General features: G+C 42.9%; 2 protein-coding genes across 3 annotated transcripts; one reads left to right on the forward strand and one right to left on the reverse strand.

Annotated features, from left to right (window-relative positions):
• The first annotated feature begins 5,063 nt into the window (after positions 1 to 5,063).
• Positions 5,064 to 14,552, forward strand: LOC123400076 (pantothenate kinase 2). 2 transcript variants are annotated; one of them, XM_045094476.1, is made up of 23 exons: positions 5,071 to 5,652; positions 6,098 to 6,310; positions 6,899 to 6,954; positions 7,216 to 7,332; positions 7,523 to 7,642; positions 7,703 to 7,797; positions 7,869 to 7,962; positions 8,152 to 8,283; positions 8,943 to 9,055; positions 9,206 to 9,449; positions 9,901 to 9,972; positions 10,287 to 10,498; positions 10,910 to 10,951; positions 11,040 to 11,088; positions 11,841 to 11,923; positions 12,126 to 12,242; positions 12,324 to 12,387; positions 12,701 to 12,847; positions 12,968 to 13,114; positions 13,485 to 13,568; positions 13,666 to 13,860; positions 13,961 to 14,032; positions 14,279 to 14,552. In XM_045094476.1, the coding sequence occupies exons 1-23, from the start codon at positions 5,403 to 5,405 to the stop codon at positions 14,366 to 14,368; spliced, it is 2,808 nt and encodes a 935-aa protein (XP_044950411.1). In that variant the 5' UTR covers positions 5,071 to 5,402; the 3' UTR covers positions 14,369 to 14,552. The 2 variants fall into 2 exon arrangements, with proteins under 2 accessions (XP_044950410.1, XP_044950411.1); XM_045094475.1 differs by lacking the exon at positions 9,901 to 9,972 and having other exon boundaries at positions 5,064 to 5,652; positions 9,206 to 9,398.
• A 1,847-nt stretch (positions 14,553 to 16,399) lies between these two features.
• Positions 16,400 to 17,647, reverse strand: LOC123397404 (glucan endo-1,3-beta-glucosidase-like). Its single transcript, XM_045091957.1, has one exon. The coding sequence runs from the start codon at positions 17,588 to 17,590 to the stop codon at positions 16,535 to 16,537; it is 1,056 nt and encodes a 351-aa protein (XP_044947892.1). The 5' UTR covers positions 17,591 to 17,647; the 3' UTR covers positions 16,400 to 16,534.
• Positions 17,648 to 20,063: the final 2,416 nt, after the last annotated feature.

Consider the following 20,063-nt stretch of genomic DNA (forward strand, 5'->3'; position numbering starts at 1 on the left):
ATTTGAATTTACTGTTCATGCCCAGGTGAAGTGAATCACTTCACTCTCCTTCTATTTGTTTTCGTGCTTTTTTGAGAAGTTCTATTTGTTCTCATGTGTATGTATTTGTTGTCGCGTGGGTCACTTGCTTCTCCTCGATTGGCCCGTTGATGAAAGGAAGGGCCTGAGCCCAAGGGACAAGGCCCATGCAAGTTAAGCTTGATTGTTTATATTCTGATGAATATATGAGGTATTGGGTCGACGGTCGGGCAAGATGTTTGGTTCCCCGTGTGATGCCTTCATTTCCGTCTTTTTCAAGACTCACGATTCACGACTATTATGGGAAGAATATCTGATGCTATCGAGACCCAAATGCTACCGTGATACATGTTATCAGATCTTAGATCAAACGACATTTGGAAGATGTTCGATTTGCTAAACCATTGTGCAATTCCCAAACTCTTGGAGAGCCTTTTTGTAAAATGTTGGAGAGTTCTAAAAGTCGTGCCATCTAAGAATCCGATGGTCCAAGAGCTTCGACCTAAGAATTCGATGGCCCAAGACCACGTGAGCCTCGGTAGCACCGGGTATTCTCCTGGTTGTATATATGGCGTCTATGTGTGACATGGAGTATTTGAGCTCAAGCTCAAATGCACCCGCATGAACAGTAAATAAAAAAATCAAAACATTTCAAAAAATTCTGAATTTTTTGTGAAGAACTTTGACAAATGTTCTAAGTGCTTGCAAATTTTCATCATGAGATCACATCCAAGGAAGACCTGACAAAAAAACCAATGATGTGAAAATGCTACTTTCAAAAGCATTTTGAAACACCATTTTTTGCGACGCCTTACACGAATATGATCTCATGATGAAAATATGCAAGCACCTAAACCATTAGTCAAAGTTCATAAAAAAATCTAAACTTTTTTTCGATTGTACTATTCATGCGGGTGCATTTGAGCTCGAGCTCAAAAGGGTACTTTCTGTCGGTGTGCTTTTTTCGCTCAGATCCCCTGGACTTTTCATGCACATGGCCGCACGTAGACAAATTCATTGTTTTGACCCTTTTAGATGAGTTCAGCTGGATCTGACCCTAAGACGGAAAATAATTCGTATCCGACCCTTTTCCTACCACCACCCTCTGTGGCAGTAGGATTGGGCAGGCTACCGCCACTTCCTTTGGTGGTAGGGTGCCAACCCACGCAGATGGCGTCGTTTGTCACGATGACATGGATACTACCCTACCGTCAAAGGGAATGGCGGTATAGCCTACCGCCATAGAGGTTGGCGGTAGGGTACTCAGATCTAGATAAGTGCTTTGCTCGTGGGTTGGTGGTTCCCACCAGCCACCCATTCATCCCCAAATCCCCCTCTTACCCGAGTTGAACTGCTCTCCCCTCCCTTTCCCCATTCTTACCTCCACCAAATCCATCTTCATTGCTTGAGTTTCCTTCAGTGGATGGAGCCCAATTTTCATCACTCAAGGTACCTCACTAACCCTCTTCTTTTTGGTTGGCTGGAATCATCTAATTTGGTGGCATTCCTTACTTGTATGCAAACCCTACTTTATGCCATTTTGGTGTGAAATCAATTGATTTGATGGATGATAGGGTTGTTTCTATGCTTAAATATGTCTAGTATGCCTAATCATCATGTTTGCAACACCGATCTATAGTTATTGTTAGGCATTTTTTAGGTTTAGGCTTAGGGTTAGGCAATGTGATTAGTAACTAGTTAGTGTTAAGCAATAATATTTTGTTATTTGTGTCGTTATTTGGATTTAATGCATAGATCTTTCTTGATGCATATTATGTTACCGACCTATCATTAACCTTTTTTACAATGTACTTAGATGGATATACTCGTTAATGTACATTATTTGGATAAGAAGACATTTATGAAAGGCAATACCGTTGAAGGGGAAGAGTCCATGGTTTTTGACTCAACCCCAACTTATGAGGAGGTGGTTATGAAAGTTAAAAATGTGTTAAATTGGATTGACCCAAATAATGAAGTTAAGCTTATTGAAAGGTATGTTGTTGGAGTGGGGGTGAAGTCTCGATTCAAGAGTATGCCTATCACCTCGGAATTGCATTAGAAAGTGTACAAGGATATATAGTACTTGAATCACAAGACAAATCACTTGAACTATTTGCCACCAAGATTGAGCTTCCCGTGGTACAAATTGACTTGAACCGACATGCCACCTCCCTAATACATGATGGACGGCTGGAGGTGTATGTCCCCAATTCTTTTAGTCAACCACCAAATGAAGCGGAGATGAATGATAGAGCCATGGTAATTCAAGAGGAAGAGGTTCATGTTGATGCTACTCATGTTGATGATGATGATGCTCATGTTTACGATGATGCTATTGCCCATGTTGATGCTTATGCGAAGCTGGAGAGATTCATTATAATCCCATTGGCAACTTGGATGTCATTCTGCCGCAAGACATGGATCGTAGCCTCCCCTACAACCATATGTATGGGTATGACTCACATGACCAGGGTCCTATGGAGGAATTTGACGAGGATGGATTCACTGCACAAGAAAATGAAATTTTCGAGAAGGTGACGGGGAAGGAAAGAGGTGCCCCATTATTTTGTGATCTTAGTATTGACGACAAGGCCGTTGTTGATGGTGGCATGAGATTGGGGTTGTTTGAACCAAATTGCAACGCCGGTGGGTGAGTTGTCGCCTACCAAATTGCAACGCCACTCAATGTTGTAGATGTAACCCCATAACAAAAATGCATATGAGGGGGCACCTGATCCGCCAAAGATGGTTGTCCCTCGTACACATCTGGTTCAGCGGAAAACCCCTCTGTGCCTCATAAGGCCTCCAGTTAACCTGTAAAAGAGTTAGTTAGTCGATCCAATGTATTCCATGAATATCTGATAGAAATTGATGGGTATATATACCTCACGATATGTGAGGTTGTCCATCTCGTTGATGCAGCTCTTGTACAAGGACTTTTTCCCGCTACCAAACATTTTAACTTTGTCCCAGGAGAATGCCACAGTGAGGAGTCGAAAAGCATCCTGGTCTTCCCAGGGTATTGGGTCTTCATCAAGAAGGTCTACCCACAGTTTCGGGTTTTTGGGGTCAAATTCAGGACGTCCAACTCGCACACGCTCCCACATCCAAATGGATAGGCCCCAAATACATCCGCCCATGCATGGTTTCTGGATGGTTTTCCTACAAGCATCGTCGAGATGCAAACCAATATTTCATTGCTGGTTAGCTTTGTAAAGATTATGACGTACTACCATGGTTGATGAGAATTGCACTTACATGACGGTACAAGTAGGCGAGCCCAGCAGACCCCCAGCTGTAATTCTGATCCGAGTTGGCCAAGAAGTCAATATACATCCAAGGAGCAACGTCTCCGGATGTATCTCCAGAAACAACTTGGGTTAGGAGATGCCACACGCACACTCGCTCATACTGCTCCACTGTCTCCAGGTTGGCATCGGTCGAATCCCGCCATATTGCCCTCGAGCCAGGCGAATGGGACACCGTTTGTCCTATTGCCTTCCCTATAGAGAAAGAGAGGTAGAGCAGTCACCAATGAGAGCGGTAACCCTCTGACACCAGTTCTTGTTGTCCACTCGTCCGGTGAGAGCCTGGCGGTCGATGTGAAGTCTTGTGATCATGGCAAAGTCCTCGAGCGTCATAGTCATCTCGCCACAAGGGAGATGAAAAATGTGTGTGTCCTACCGCCAACGATCAAGCAATGCCGTGAGAGCTGCATGGTTCATCACCGGTGACACGCGTTTGAACTGAAGGACAAACGGTAGGAGGCCAGCACGCTCGAAGAAGGGCTCATAGCGCACGCCATATGTCATCTGGGTACCCTTCGTGTGACTCCTCATTCGCATGACCGTAAGTGTCCGTCAAAATTGAACAAATATGTTAGAACCTTACTTTATATAAGAAACATTTACATGAAAATTATTATGGCTTCACTTGTTACCTCTCCACGCTCGAGAGCACGAATATGATGGTTCTTGTCGAAAGCCATGTCAAGTCCCGTATACACACGTCCATTGTGCTCATGCTCGGCTATCCTAACATAACAAATAGTTTTATTATATGACTCAACATCATCTACACATACAAATTTAGCTAAACTATAGAAAAAATAAACTAAACACCCAACATCATAAAAATGTTGCAATTTGGCAATGCATCTATCTTCAGAGTACAAATTTGCATTCATAAACATTCTCACGAATAAACATTCTGACAACTTCGAACGTGAGCAAGATAAACATAATCATCCTAACACTTGCATATATTTATCCGGTCGTTTATGATGGATTTCCATAAATTCCAATACTAAAGATTATGCATTTAACATCCATATGAATTCATCATTCACTCACATAGAACAGTAATACTTGACTATGCCATACAAATTATTCATCCAAGATTAATAGTACTTCCATCATATCCATACATTGATCTCATATATTCATCAAGACAATGATAATACTCCATCATATACTACTGAACATATTTAAACTAGAGCAAATTTAAAAAAAGAGGGAAGACTTAGATAGCACCTAGCGCCAAATAGTACGTAAAAAAATACAACAATATTGTAACAAATAGTTGGAGGGATTGTATGAGCATACCATCCTCTTCGTCTTGCTTCAAAAATCTCCTAAAATGATGGATAGGGGAGGAAGATCGACATGGGAGATCGAGAGGTGGAGAAAGGCACCGTCGCCTTTGTTTCGCGAAGAGGAGGAAGAACTGAGTTGATGGATATGTGTGGTCTTCCCATAGTCCGAAGGAGATTAACCGGACTGAATAGTGACTGTAGGCTAGCACACCCTACCATCATTGATTGTGACGATAGGAACCTAATCCACGTAGAAGGTGTCGTCAACCTTGACGGACCTTACCGTCAGCCATAGTGACCATAACCTGTGCTCCCCTACCGTCACAGCAAGGAGATCAGATCCGGAAAAAAGTTTAACATAGAGTCACATCGTGCTGAACTTGTCTAAAAGTCCGCCGCACGCGAGTCCATCCATAGTGCTAAACTTGCAGGGTCAAAACAGCGAATTTGTGCGCCGCACGCGAGTGCGAGTCCATCCATAGTGCTCGCAGGCCAGGACCACGAGTCCACCCATCCACGCACCCAGTGACGCACGCCGCGAGCGAGGCCGAAGACCGAGGAGCAGAGCCGATCCCCCCATCCATCCCCAACCTGCAGCGTTTCTCCCCACACAAATTGAGTTGAGAGTTCCCCCTTGAGATCGAACGATCGATTCCGTTTTTGTCTCGCGCTGCTTGGCGATTTTCGATCCCCCCAAAGCAGTAGCCGGCAGGTGGGCGGTTGGTGGCGGCACTGATCCATCCCCCTCCCCTCCCCTCCCCTCCTACATCAAATCCACTGGCCTGGAATGGCGGCCAATAATAGCGGCAGCGAGCCCCCCATCCCCGAGGACGACGTGAAGCACGAGCCGGAGGCCAAGGGGAAGGCGCCGGCGGCCTCGTCCACCACCACCACCACCACGATGAACCGCTCCGGCTCGCGCCCGCAGCTCGACCTCAGCGGCGCCGCCATCCACGGCACCCTCGAGGACCGCAACCCCACCATCCTGCTGCCCAACCAGTCCGACGACATCTCCCACCTCGCCCTCGACATCGGCGGTACGTCATACCTGCTCTCACACTGACCTTGCCTCCGCGCCTCTCCTGCTCGAATTCGATGTCATCCGCCAGCAGTGTCGCCGCATTAAGCGTACCGGGTGAGGTGGTTACTGTAGAGTGTGGAGGCAGTGCATGAAGAAGGACGCTAGCTTGTTTTTCACTTTTCAGTAAATAAATAGCTGAAATAAGACGGGTCGTAGTAACAGCGCATGAAAGATGAAATGCAAGCCATGGACGGGGGCTTTCCAACTCCGGATTACCGTGCTGCTCGCTCAGTACGGATCGTTGTGAAGACCGCTCTATGCGTGCTCTTGCTAATTACTCCTATTAATAGCCTGCATTTTGGCTTTTGTGTTTTTGTTCACAACATTGTTTTCTGGTCATCAGTCTGAATGAGAGCTACAAACTGTCTGTTTGGTATCTGAACTGTACGTTTTCCCTCTAGGCTCTCTTATAAAGTTGGTATACTTCTCACGGCATGCCGATCAGCCCACCGAGGATAAACGCAAGCTATCCACCAAGAGAAGGCTTGAGATATTTACTGGTGCCAGGAGGAGTTACCCGGTTCTTGGAGGGAGGCTCCACTTTGTCAAGTTTGAGACTGGGAAACTAAACGAATGTTTGGACTTCATTTCTTCCAAACAACTACACCGGGGCGGTATGCAAATATTAGCACTACTTCGTTTTAAATACAAATTGATACATTGGTATTTTGATAGAAAACAATTAAAAACTTGCACGCGATGGATTTTACATGTATTCTGTATAATTGCACTGTGTTAAGATGATAGATAGTTCTATTGTAAAACAAAGGAAAATAATACTCTCTTATATAAACATAGTGACAATATATATATATGGATAGTTATCAAAGTTATCATAACATGTGCGTACCTGCTAATAATTTTGAGGGTGACTTGTGCATATTTCTTCTTTATTTCTCAGTCCTCTGGTTTTCCTAATTGGATATGCTGACGTGTTGGTTTCATATTTCATATATTTATTCTGATGGTATGCTCAAGTTTGTGCGTTTCATGTTCTTACATTGCATTCCTTATTGTATTCTATCCATTTTGGAAGTGCACCATATGTCCAATTTGATGTATATATACGTGAGCTTAGACAAAATTCCATAATCTCGTAATTGCTCCCAGCCTCCCATCACTATGTTTCATGTGTTTTTACTGTTTCTTTTTTACTTATCTCTTTTTGTGCTCTCGCATTGAGTTGTAGTTTTATCCTGCAGGAGTTGATTCACCTTCATGGCGCTCAGGAGCTCAGCCTGATAACATTGTAATCAAGGTAACAACTAATGAGATAACATTATGAACATTTTTTGAAAATTGATTTGTAATACCTGAAAGTTACCCAGTGTTTGTTATCAGGACGATTGAACATTTTGGTTAGCAATCTGTTTTTCCTGATTTGAACAAATGGTTAGTTTTGGTGAACACTATATAGAAGGAAAGTTTTGATGTTTGCACCGCTCTTCCTTTTTATGATATGTAGCATTAGAAGTTAGCATTACACTTTTTTTTACTGATTATGATATTTTCTGGAAAGGCAACAGGTGGTGGGGCATTCAAGTATGCTGATCTCTTTAAGGAAAGATTGGGAGTCAGTCTTGAGAAGGAAGATGAAATGGACTGTCTTGTAGCTGGGGCAAATTTTTTACTCAAGGTTTTCACTATTTCTAAATTGCAATATCAGTACTTAGGCTGCATCCTACTATGCAGTTCCATATTGTACATGGTGTTTATAATGTGTCATTCAAAATGTATTGTGCCACTAAAGGGTTGTTAAACACATAGGGTGCTCGCAATCAGAAATTTAAATTATGTGCAATTTATAAGCCTTTGTTTTTGGCCAGGCTATACGCCATGAAGCCTTTACACACATGGATGGCCAAAAGGAGTATGTGCAAATTGATCAGAACGATCTGTTTCCTTACCTTCTAGTTAATGTTGGATCTGGTGTCAGCATAATCAAGGTAACTTTAAGGTTGACTCCCCCCCTTGTTGGATCTTTGCTAATTTGTTCTTCTTGAAAGGTTGATGGGCATGGGAAGTTTCAACGAGTAAGTGGAACAAACGTTGGTGGCGGTACATACTGGGGATTGGGGAGATTAATGACAGAGTGCAAGAGGTGCTATTTTTGTCTGTTCATGGACATCATGTGTTCCTCCATAGCAGTTTGAAATCTTGAATTTGTTTCAGTTTTGACGAGTTACTAGAACTGAGCCAACGTGGAGACAACAGCACCATTGACATGCTTGTAGGAGATATATATGGTGGTCTGGACTACTCCAAGGTAACTACTAATATTATTAGTTGTGTCATTTTATTATCATTTTGATGGTCCGTGGAAGTTATGTACATATTGAATTTTGTATGCATTGTGAAATTTTCCAGTCACAAGTGGTATTAGTGGATAACATTTACCATGTCGAAGTCCCTAATTCTTGTTATGCAATGCACTAATGCTTATGGTGCCTTGCAGATTGGCCTTTCGGCGTCAACAATTGCCTCTAGCTTTGGGAAGACAATTTCAGATAACAAGGAGCTATCTGATTATAGACCCGAGGATATTTCACTCTCCCTCTTACGGATGATTTCATATAATATTGGCCAGGTATCTTGTTGATACAGAAATGCTGAGTAGTTATTGACATAGTATTTTGGTCCTCAGACATTGCTGCTTCAAAGTGTTTATAGAGATTGAAACCTGACAATGTTTTGTTGATTTCAAAAGTTTGAGCAAGTGATCCATACAATGAAGCTTGGAAGCTTATCTGAACATAGAGCTGTATTCTACTTGATTTATTCAGAAACCCAAGTGTCCAACACTGAACAGTAGCATTTTTCTGTGAAAAGAAACAAAATAACGAATTTCAGCTTGTTATGTTATCTGGTGACATTGGTAAAAATGCATGCAATTATTCATTAGTACTTCTGGATTTGAAAATAGAATGAGCCCAGGAGCTGACACCGCAGAATATGATATCAGATGGCAGTGATAAACTATGTATTCAGATAGGTTCCTCAAAGGTTGACTGCCATTTACCATGGTGTTCAGTGAACTCAGATATTTAGTGTGTGTTTTCTCTGGGAGCCTACGGCTGAACATATCTCATTAGAAAGTACATATAGCCAAAAGCTCTGAAATTCAGCTGTGCTTAATACTCGACACTAGGTCTAAGAAGAAACTGGGTATCCTCTGTCTGGTACCAGTTTATGATAGTGCATGCAATATTGCACATTTTATTGGACTCATTTTCTTCTCTTTTATAGATCTCCTATCTTAATGCACTTCGATATGGACTCAAGAGGATATTTTTTGGTGGATTCTTCATTCGTGGTCATGCTTACACCATGGACACCATATCTTTTGCAGTACATTTCTGGTAAACATCCTGAAATCATTTTAGTTTTGGATGTGTTGCGATACGAAAGTAGACATGTGGTTAATTTCGAAAATAATTAAATAATACTGTCCCCATATTGTATTTCAATAGTATGTTCCTGAAACAAACATACACTATTGTTTTGATAAGGTCAAAAGGAGAAGCAAAAGCCATGTTTCTGCGTCATGAGGGTTTTCTAGGAGCACTTGGCGCATTTATGAGTTACGAGAAGCATGGTCTTGATGACTTGAGTGCACATCACTTGGTTGAGCGTTTCCCAATGGGTGCTCCATATGTTGGTGGGAAGATTCATGGGCCTCCTCTGGGGGATCTCAATGAGAAGGCAAGGACATCTATTTCTTATAGTTGTTATCTTTATGATTATGTTGTTTTGGTTATTCTTCAGAGTATAATAATCTGCATCATTATTGACTTTTTGCGAGAGAGAACCTTGCTCATTTTCATTAACAATAGAGTATAACAGAGTACACGATTATCCGTGCTGACAGCAGCACACCTAGACTGACTTACAACCTTTGGAAATGTGCCCTACACATCATTAGTGGTCATCCTAACAACTCAGCTAGTTCAGTCAAACTAAACCATCGAAAGCTGATCAGTGGATAGAATGTTTTCACGCCACTGGAATCTGATTAGCCTCTTCAACTGTCAGCGCCCCCAAGTCCCTGATGTTTTGCACCCAGGCGACTTTCAATCTGTTGCAGTCAAGTTGCTTCTCCATGGGAAGCATCCTGGAGATTTCCCATTAGTATACCTTGCCAGTAGTACAAAAACACACACAAAAGCAAACCATGCCCGTTATAGATTTATCCTTTTCTTTTCAGAACATTAAGTTCTGGTCTTTCAAATTGCCCAACCTAAAGTTAAACCCACAATATGAATCTCGTTCACATTCGGTAAGATTTGTTGAATCCAGGCAGAACACTGGAACCAGAAATTAAATTTTTGCTTCACAAATGTTACACTGTTTTTGTGGAGATCATCTCCATCGAACTAAAAGACACATGTGCATGCACCAACTACCCAAACAAGTCACTCAAAGCCTTCAGCTTTGTCCTCTATTAGAATTGCTGGAACAAGTCATGTGCATGTCTATTCTTTGGCACATGGCTAACATTTTTTTTTAATCTATTCAACATTTTAGCTATTAAATATTGTTCTTTTTGGATGGCAAGATCAATAATTTTTGATATGGAACTCTACTTGTCAGATATCATGGATGGAGAAGTTTGTGCAGAAGGGTACTCAGATTACAGCACCTGTACCCATGGGAGCTCCTGCTACGACAGGCATGGGAGGTTTTGAAAGGCCTACTTCCAAGGGTGACATTTTGCGGTCTGATGCAAGTGCAGCTCTAAATGTTGGTGTTCTCCATCTTGTACCCTCATTGGATGTCTTCCCATTGTTGGAAGACCCAAAGACGTAAGCCACAACTGTTTATCACACATCTCTACCATGTCTAATATTTTTTTGGAACATCAAGGGGGCTTTGGCCAACTGGCTAGGTAGTTGAATCTGATTTTTGGACCCAAACAAGACCAATTGAAGTCAAACTATTATAGCAAATTCAGTGTGAAAGTTGGAGCCCCACTTCCATTTCCCCTCAAAATTGAAAAGTTATGAGTTGATGCTTGCCTCCAAAGCTTACAGTTACATAAAACTAATCAGTACATTGTGAATCATTCTTTTTTATCTATGGGGCAATAAGTAACCAAGACCCTTTAGCATATAACCAAGATCCCCCTCCCAAGCCTGGTAGGGAAAGAACAAATGCTATCATGTGCAACGCTATATACATTGTGTTCATGTTGTAATGTACAATCTGTATTGCAGGTATGAACCAAACACAATCGATCTCGACCATGACGAATTCAAGTATTTTTCCTTTCCCTTGTCTATAAATACATTATAGGAACTGCATTCTTATGATTCCCTTGGTGATATCTGAAATTTTCCATGCTAGGTACTGGTTCACCATTCTGTCAGACCATCTGCCAGATCTTGTGGAGAAGGTATGTTCCACTTCTTGTAGATATCCCTGTATACATCTAAATTTTGTTTCACTGCATGACATTGTGATAACAATAGATTATCTGAATATTTATACGTCAATTGATAACTGGGGGCCTGTCTGGGTCCTTAAATAGGTCTGTCAGCCTGCAACCATGTGTCATGTGGGGCCAGCATTATAGCCACTGCCACAAGTCTAAGGAGAGGCCGGCAAAAGTCTGTTAAGGCTTAGAGATAGGCCTTCATGTCTACTCCTTCCGTCCCAAAATAAGTGTCGCTGATTTAGTACAAAGTTGTACTAAATCAATGATACTTATTTTAGGATGGAGGGAGTATGAGATTAATTTCCTGTCTAAAATATTATTGTTCTACTTTACCACAAAGTCATGCTAGCTATTTTGAATAATTACTAAGCAGGCACTTCATCTACATATATATTCCACTAAAACACTGTTCTGGTTAAGCACTATGATTTTTTTTTTCCAAAATCGAGGCAGAAGCCTAAGAAGAATACAGGACCAGTTAATTAAGGGCGGGTAAAAAACAAATAACCAATACAACAGACTCAACACCTAGGACCTAGCTAAATTATCGTGGAGCCACTGTTAACATTTAAACTACTAGTGATTCCGTTTATCTATGCTAGCTCCTATATTCACGGTTCTATCGGCGTTAAAATTGGCATAGCAGTGAATTTAAGTGTATGTGTAAACTTGAAAAGTATCTCTGTACTAAACACTAATACTGTTTGCAGGCGGTTGCCAGCGAAGGTGGGACTGATGACGCGAAACGGCGTGGAGATGCGTTTGCACATGCCTTTTCTGCTCATTTGGCAAGGTACACAATTGTAGTTGCATGCCATTGGTGTTTGGCTGCCACAACTATGGCTTGGCACACTCGCGGTGCCATTTTTCTTGGCCACGACTTAGCCAATATTTTTGACATACTTAGCATACTGTTCGGCTTTGACCAAACAGCCCTAGTGTAAACTGTATTGCATGCTATCGCTTTGTTGCCTTACTTATGTGTTAAAGTTTAGGTTGACTGAGGAGCCTGCTGCTTATGGGAAGTTTGGTTTAGCCAACCTGTTGGAGTTGAGAGAAGAATGTTTGAGAGAATTTCAATTTTTCGATGCATATGTTAGTATCAAGCAAAGGTTAGTTCATAACCTCTTCATGGTTCTCACTAAATATCTCTACTCTAGCTACTTCAATTGTTTGATGCTTTCTGCATGAAGGGAAAATGAAGCTTCACTGGCTGTTTTACCTGATCTACTCATGGAACTTGATAGTATGGATGAGGTATGAGAGAATGTTTCCCTTCTTTATCCATTGGCACAGCGCGTAGATGTTTTTTTTTTGAGAATTTTGGTTAATATCGCAGCAAAAAAATAATAACAATTTCATAAACTGCCACATATTGTGTAACTGAGAATCAGATCTGTTCTGGCCCCACCCGCCAGTGCCACGGTAAGCAGTTTTTTGTTGATTTTTTTGCTTGCATGCTTCTGTGACGGTCACATGCTGCTGGCCTGTAGTTCAGCAATCTACACTCAGTTTCATCTCTAGAATTATGAATTCGTCTGAGTTTTACTTTTATGCTCTATGTTTTCAGGAAGATAGATTGCTTGCACTAATTGAAGGTGTCCTTGCTGCGAACATATTTGATTGGGGGTCTAAAGCTTGCGTGGACCTTTACAACCAAGGAACCATAATAGAAATTTATCGCATGAGCCGCAAAAAGATGCAACGTCCTTGGCGGGCAAGTATTCCAAGTCTCAAATTCAAATGTTATTGCAATGCACGAGTTACCCAAATTATATTTTACGAGTTATACTAATATATGACCAGATAATTGTAATGATGGTATCTTTTGTTTCAGATTGATGACTTCGATACGTTCAAAAGTAGAATGCTTAAGAAGGATCAGCCATACAAAAGAGCACTTATTTCTGTTGATAACGCGGGTGCTGATGTGGTCCTTGGAATGCTTCCTTTAGCACGAGAATTTCTACGCCGTGGGGTTGAGGTATAAATTGAGAGTATGAAAATAAGAACACATTTTGCTAAGTTTGCAATACATTATAGTTTGAATTAAAAAGAACAAACGCTCTGCTGTTTCAAGAGATTGCATCTTGGACCGGAGACAAGCAGTATATTGCATGCCATAGTGTGTAATTTGCATTCATGTTGTCCTTACTTGAAAATATAGACTGTATGCCAGATCTGGAAATTTTATTTTATTTGCATCAATCAGACTGAAAGACTGAATGCCGGAACTGATAGAAAGATGACTTCCCCAGTTTGAGCAACGTTGTGAAATAACCATTCAATGATTACTCTTTCTACTGCTACTCAGACACTCAGCATAAGCTGGTAACCAAATGCTGATTCTGCAGGTAGTTCTGGTTGCAAATTCGTTGCCGGCTTTGAACGATATTACGGCTAATGAACTTCCAGAAATTGTAGCTGAAGCTGCAAAGGTACAAAGTGAATGGAAATTTGTTCTCCTTGGCCATCCTAGCTGTTTTATCTACTGATGCATCTGGCTTCTGCTTTATTGGTTGTTATGTGTCGCAGCACTGTGGTATCCTTCGGAAAGCTGCAGAAGCAGGCGGACTGATAGTCGATGCTATGGCTGGCATCCAAGATGATACCAAGGATGAACCGGCGTCAGTGCCACTAATGGTGGTGGAGAATGGATGTGGCAGTCCGTGTATTGATTTCCGGCAGGTTAGCTCGGAGCTTGCAGCTGCCGCCAAGGATGCTGATCTGGTAAGGGGACTTGCTCTTTGAGCTGAATGTATTTCCTTGTGTGCAATAATCAGCTGGGGAGTTGTTTGATTTGTTGGTTTTGGCTGTGAACGTTATGCAGTTGATCTTAGAGGGCATGGGGCGGTCACTGCATACCAACCTGAATGCCCGTTTCAAGTGCGATGCTCTGAAGGTACTTCTTTTCTACAGTGCTGATTTGTTTGATGTATGATGACAAACTTGATCCTGGCCTTGTAGTCACACTAAATGGCAGCATAACTTGACTCTAGTGCTACTGTTCAAGTGAACCATCTTTGAGCTCCGCTCTGCTGGAGATTTATATCCAGTCTGTCGATATCATCGAGCCAACAAGAGCATTGCGCCGAAGCTTTATACAGTGTACTCAATTCTGAGCTAGCTAAACTGTCTATATGTGCAGCTTGCGATGGTGAAGAACCAGAGGTTGGCAGAGAAGCTTTTCAACGGAAACATATACGACTGCATCTGTAAATTCGAGCCTGTTTCGTGACGGTCCAGAAGACCCGTGGATAAATTGCTATAGATGGTGTTGTGTTGTACTCAAGAACATGAAACCACTGTGATTCTAGCACAGCAGCACCAAAGGTTTAGACAGTGTTATGTTGTACTCAGTGACCGTGAAAACTCATTGTGCTAGCACATGGCATATAAGCTAAAAAAAGATTTATACTGCATGACCTGAAGTTTTTTTTTTTCTAGTCTCATACTGTAGCACATACTCTTCAGTCAGGCCACGCTTGGGATGGCTGTACTATCTCAATACGGGCGGGCGTGTTTAGTTTACGCTTGTATTTTACTGGCCGCTGAACAATTTCTGGCTGGATACAGAACCTGTAGTTTCAAACAAGTTGAGAACCTTTAGTTTCAAATAAGTTGGATAGGCTAAAACTGAAACCCACAAAATCTTGAGATGAACTCATGATTTTGGCATGTGGCTAGCTAACTTTCACGTAACCTGTCCATGGCTAAAGCGCCTGCTATGCACGCTTTAGCTCACGGGTGCCGTCCCACCTATTCCGTTTTTCGTTCACTGACAACACTTGAAGGGACTGAGCTTCCGTGACTTGCTCATCCATCTTTGGGTGCATGATAGATGGGCCTAGCTGCTGGCTGACCTACATGTCATACAAGGTGCAGTTATGTTCCCACTTGAAGCTGTGCTGCTTAAGAGCATCTCTAGCACAAAAGTTTCAGGCCCAATGAAATTTTTAGCCTGTCAGTATAGCATTTTTAATTTACGGGGACCAATATTGTTTTTGTAGACGCTCAAAAATGCGCGCCCAAAAGAGCATACAGTGTAAATTTTAGTGTGTGCCTAAATTTCTTTAACGCGTGCAGTTTTTACAACAAAAAAATAAAAATTTTAACGCACGGAGCTTTTTTTGGGTATGCCGCCATGGCTGTGGCGCAGCCTTGCTACCTTGGGCTACTAGTGGCCTGCCGCCATGGTATTTTTGACAATTATGGGAGGGTCTTTTTCATCAATACGATCGTGCAGGTGGTTTAATATGTCAAAAATTTGTTCATAGAGGCCTGTCCAGTATATACCCGAATCATTTATCCTAACTCTATCATGTATATCACCATAATATGTGCATCTCCACCACATGTACAACATGTCGCCTTTTATTCGGTCAACATTCAGCGTCATACAACATTGTGATTTGAATCGCCCTTCTATAGAACCTTCCATTTATCTTTTGTGACACTTTTTTTGTCACGTAGAATGCCAAAAGGTTGGGAAAACTTCCATCCGGTTTTAAATCCGATGGCTCACGTATTCATCAATTCTCTTGCAACATTGATTTTAAATATCGATCGGAGGCCCCACCTGTCCCTGGATTTCATATTTAAGAGCGAGTGAGTTTTGATGTTGGCTCGTAAAACCTATCACAACCCTCTTCCTTTACTCGGGTTTGGGATCTGCTCCGTTGAGACAACATAAACAACATAGTTAGTCAAAGTAGCGTCATTTGAACAATTTCCTAAGATGGTGCTCTGCTCCGTTGAGACAACATAGACAACATAGTTAGTCAAAGTAGCGTCATTTGAACAATTTTCTAAGATGGTGCTCTGCTCCGTTGAGACAACATAGACAACATAGTTAGTCAAAGTAGCGTCATTTGAACAATTTCCTAAGATGGTGCTCTGCTCCGTTGAGACAACATAGACAACATAGTTAGTCAAAGTAGCGTCATTTGAACAATTTCCTAAGATGGTGCTCTGCTCCGTTGAGACAACATAGACAACATAGTTAGTCAAAGTAGCGTCATTTGAACAATTTCCTAAGATGGTGCTCTGCTCCGTTGAGACAACATAGACAACATAGTTAATCAAAGTAGCGTCATTTGAACAATTTCCTAAGATGGTGCTCTGCCAGCGAGGGTGTTGCGACCTAAAGAGCGACAGACCAACATTCTTCAGAATGAACAGTGAGAATTCAGATTAAGTTTCTTCAGACTTGTGAGATCATGATGTCACCCAATTATCGGCAATGCCCAGATCAACAGGAGAATGCTTATGAAATCATGAAGTGCAAGTCGTAGCAATTAACATAACAGATTAGCAGGAGATACATCGATAGATCACGTTAGCATATCGGCCGGTTGATCCACAGATCAACAGCGTGCTTATCATCTCCATACAAGCAGCTCTACTAGGCAAAGTTGATGTTGTAGGCCTTGGCGCCGTCGGCCCGGAAGATGCCGAAGTGGCGCTCGAACTCGGTGCCGGGCTTGCCGTCCTCGTCGTAGAGGTCGAACAGGAACACCTCCACGGGCGCCCCGGGCCGGCGCGGCGTGCCGACGCCCCGCGCCGCCCGCTCCGCCATCCTCCCGTTGTAAGCCGCCGCGTTCTCCGGCGTCGCGGCCGGGTGCCCCGCGGTGGGCCACCCGGTCTCGGTCACCGCGACCGGCACGCCGCCGAAGCCCTCCCGCTCCAGCGCTGCCACCACGGCGTCCACGGTCGCGTCGAACAGGCCCGCGTACGCCAGGGCGCCGTCGCGCACCACGGGCTCGTCGGAGGCGCCGAGCGCGTAGGCGAGCGGCACGTTGGCCGGGTCGCCGACGTGGCTGATGAACGGGTAGGCGTTGAGCATGAAGGGCGCGCCGGTGTCGGCCAGGAACCGCAGCATGGGCCGGAGCACGTCCATCTGGGCGGCGTCGAAGGCCCCCGCCGAGGGCGGGTAGGAGGACGCGAGCACCGACGAGGCGTGCGCCGAGGAGACCTTGACGGCGCCGTCGAGCCCGAGGGACGCCAGCGCGGCGTGCAGGTTCCGCATGGCCGGCACCAGGTGCGGCGCGTAGAACTGGTTGTTGTAGAGCACCTCGTTGCCGACGACGAGGTACCGCAGCCGGCCGGCGACTGGGCCTGCGGCGAGCCCGTTCGAGCGCAGCCACTGCAGCGCGCCGTCGGGCCCGGACGCAGAGAGGAAGGTGAGGTTCTCGTTGGGCACGCCGACGGTGAGGTCGATGCCGGCCGCGGCGAAGGCCGGGAGCACGGCCGGGTCGGGGAGGAAGAGCCGCGCCTTGGCGATCCCGTTGCTCCTCAGCAGCGCCGCGGCCGCCTCAGGGGCCGGCAGGTTGCCGCCCACGCGGCCGTGGCACACGCCGATGTTCCCCAGGTCGGCGCCGGCCGCCGCGGCGAGCAGCGAGGCCAGGAGGACGTAGCCGAAACGCATTGGCGACGCCGCTGCCGCTGTGCTCGTGGCCATTGTGCGCGTACGTTACGATGCGGCGGTGTTAATCTCGTGGTGTTTGTCTGTATGGAGTGTTGGGCACTCCCGCGCGGTTATATATATAGAGGTTTTGATGCTAAGAATGGCAGGAGGGTGGGGAGGCGTTGGGATGTTGGTGGAGAATCTAATCTGAGTTGCTTTTGACGGTTGCCGGCCGGGGTGAAGCCATTGATTGGACGGGTAGCCGTTAGAGCATATACTGTATTATAGCCGTTGCCTTTTGAATGGCGATCGAGATGCACATCAAATAGTTTGGTGCTGTCCTGGCCTGGCCTGGCCTCGAGGAGGACACGTTGGTCCATGTGGCACCCCGCCGGTGTTGCTGGAGCTCCCCCGCCCAAGGCTACGTCACGTGAGAATGGTTATTAAAAAATCGAATATAACGATCCGGTTCTTACTTTAGATTTCATTAGTTCAGATTTTATTGAACTGCTTTTTTTTAGTTTGATTTTGGTTTAGGTACCTGGAGAAACTAGTTTGAGTATAGTTGGTTACGGGTTTAAACGGTTTGATTATTAATGGTTATAAACTGTGGGTCTAAACTGGTTTCTAGGCATTGGTTATATGCAATAACCAACGACGATCGAGAACGAATATCTCTGATCCGCTTGGATGCTGTAATGTATTATGTAATTATGTATTATGAGGAAACACCACATGAAAATCGAAAGTGTTTGCTTGTGCTTTGGCTAAGCAATTTGGTTTTAATACACATCTTAGTGAGCTTTTCAGTTATGGGCATTTTCTTTTGGAAGTGCCTAGAACTCAGCTAGTTGAGATTTTTTATGGTCTCATTCACATAATATTATTGTATTTTGTATTTATCCTTTTTGTTTTCTTTAGCCCGTCATTTTATTCTTTTGGACCGACATGTCATATTTTTGGCTATTGTTGCTATGCGCCCCATCTAGCCGGCCCAGTAACTACTCATTTGGTTTTTGTTGCTCCACGGTGCATCTTTTAAAAAACAAATTGCTGATAAAGAAAAGAAATAAGCAAAAGAAAAGTTACGCGATGGCTTGTTACTTCAACTACTTTGACCACTAAAAATTTCTTGTACAAAGAAGTAGTGTGTCCTTATATGTGAATTGTGATGTAATAATTTGTTTTTTCTTAGTAAAAACAACTTGATTCTAGCTGTTTCATGTAGTTGCTACACAAATAAGATTTGTAGTTGTGACCCGCCTGTGAATATTAGTTGTTGCGATCCGACTATAAATACATGCAATTGCGTCCCGACTATGAATACTTGCAATTGTGACCTGACTTTGAATATTTGCAATTGCGATTAGACTTTAAATACTTGCAATTGGGATCCGACTTTGAATACTTACAGTTGCGGTCCGACTTTGAATACATGTAGTTGCCACCCGACTTTAAATACTTGTTGTTACGACCCGACTTTGAATAATTGCAGTTGCGGCCACATTTCAAATCTTGCATTTGCAACCCAACTTTAAATATTTATGTCATTAATATAAAAAGGAAAACAAAAAGAAGACACCAAAAACATTAAAAAACATGGACTAAAAAGTAAAAAAATACACTAGAAAGTAAAAAGAAATAAATATTAAAAGCTAAATAGAGAGTTTTATAATATATGGTAACAGATGGACATTAAGTTAAATGAAATGAATGCACTTATTTAGAAAAAGGGAAGAGAGTGGAATAAATTAGTTACAAAGTGTTTACGAAAGAAAGACTAAAACAGAAAGTAGAAAAATATGAACAGAGAAACGGTAAATAGAAAATAAAACCGAATGATAACAAGAACCAGAAAATGAAATTCAAAAAAGAAAAAAGAAGCTCACCTCGTTTCAGCTTCTCTCTCACAAGTACTTGTAGCATAGAGCCAACAAAAAAGGTAAAAAATTAGCGTTGAAAAGCCCATACTGGTCTTAACTACACAAAGACCTAGTCTTAGACTCGCTCACACACAAAAAACAACGACATGAATAGGAGAAAATTGTACACGTATAAATTTGAGTGTATTAATGTAGCGGATATAGAGGTGAGGCAAAACCGTTTTCTTTTTGCCTCTTGTTGTGTGCTGACCATATCTCAAGGATAACTTTGTTCTAAAACTGTTGTAGATGCACTTATGTCTTTTCTATCTCATTTGCTTCTTAACATGTCAATTTATGCAATTATATGTACATTAAAGCAAACACATAGTTATGTACTGGGTTTAAATCCATGGTTATGTATTGAGTTTAAATTGGTTTGGGTGAAAAAAAATAGTGGGTTCAGTTTTGGTTGGGCTGAAAATGAAATTAAATGGGTATGGTTTAAGTATGATTTTAAGGGATAAATGAACGGGTATGATTTAAGTATGGATCAAGTATGAAACAATTCTCACGTTTAGCTACGTGCGACGAGGATGGTGGAGGACTCGAAGGGAGGCATTGCCACACAAGGTGTTGGTGGGGGCAGAGCTGATGTCTTGGTA

The sequence above is a fragment of the Hordeum vulgare genome, chromosome 5H (genome assembly GCF_904849725.1).
Source record: "Hordeum vulgare subsp. vulgare chromosome 5H, MorexV3_pseudomolecules_assembly, whole genome shotgun sequence".
NCBI classification, from domain to species: Eukaryota; Viridiplantae; Streptophyta; class Magnoliopsida; order Poales; family Poaceae; genus Hordeum; species Hordeum vulgare.

Bases quoted from the DNA above. Each gene is read 5' to 3' on its own strand.
- LOC123400076 (XM_045094476.1), top strand. From the start codon at position 5,403: ATGGCGGCCAATAATAGCGGCAGCGAGCCCCCCATCCCCGAGGACGAC. The intron at 12,388-12,700 runs GTATGAGAGAAT...CTATGTTTTCAG, and splicing joins AACTTGATAGTATGGATGAG to GAAGATAGATTGCTTGCACT. The intron at 13,861-13,960 runs GTAAGGGGACTT...AACGTTATGCAG, and splicing joins CCGCCAAGGATGCTGATCTG to TTGATCTTAGAGGGCATGGG.
- LOC123397404 (XM_045091957.1), bottom strand. From the start codon at position 17,590: ATGGCCACGAGCACAGCGGCAGCGGCGTCGCCAATGCGTTTCGGCTAC.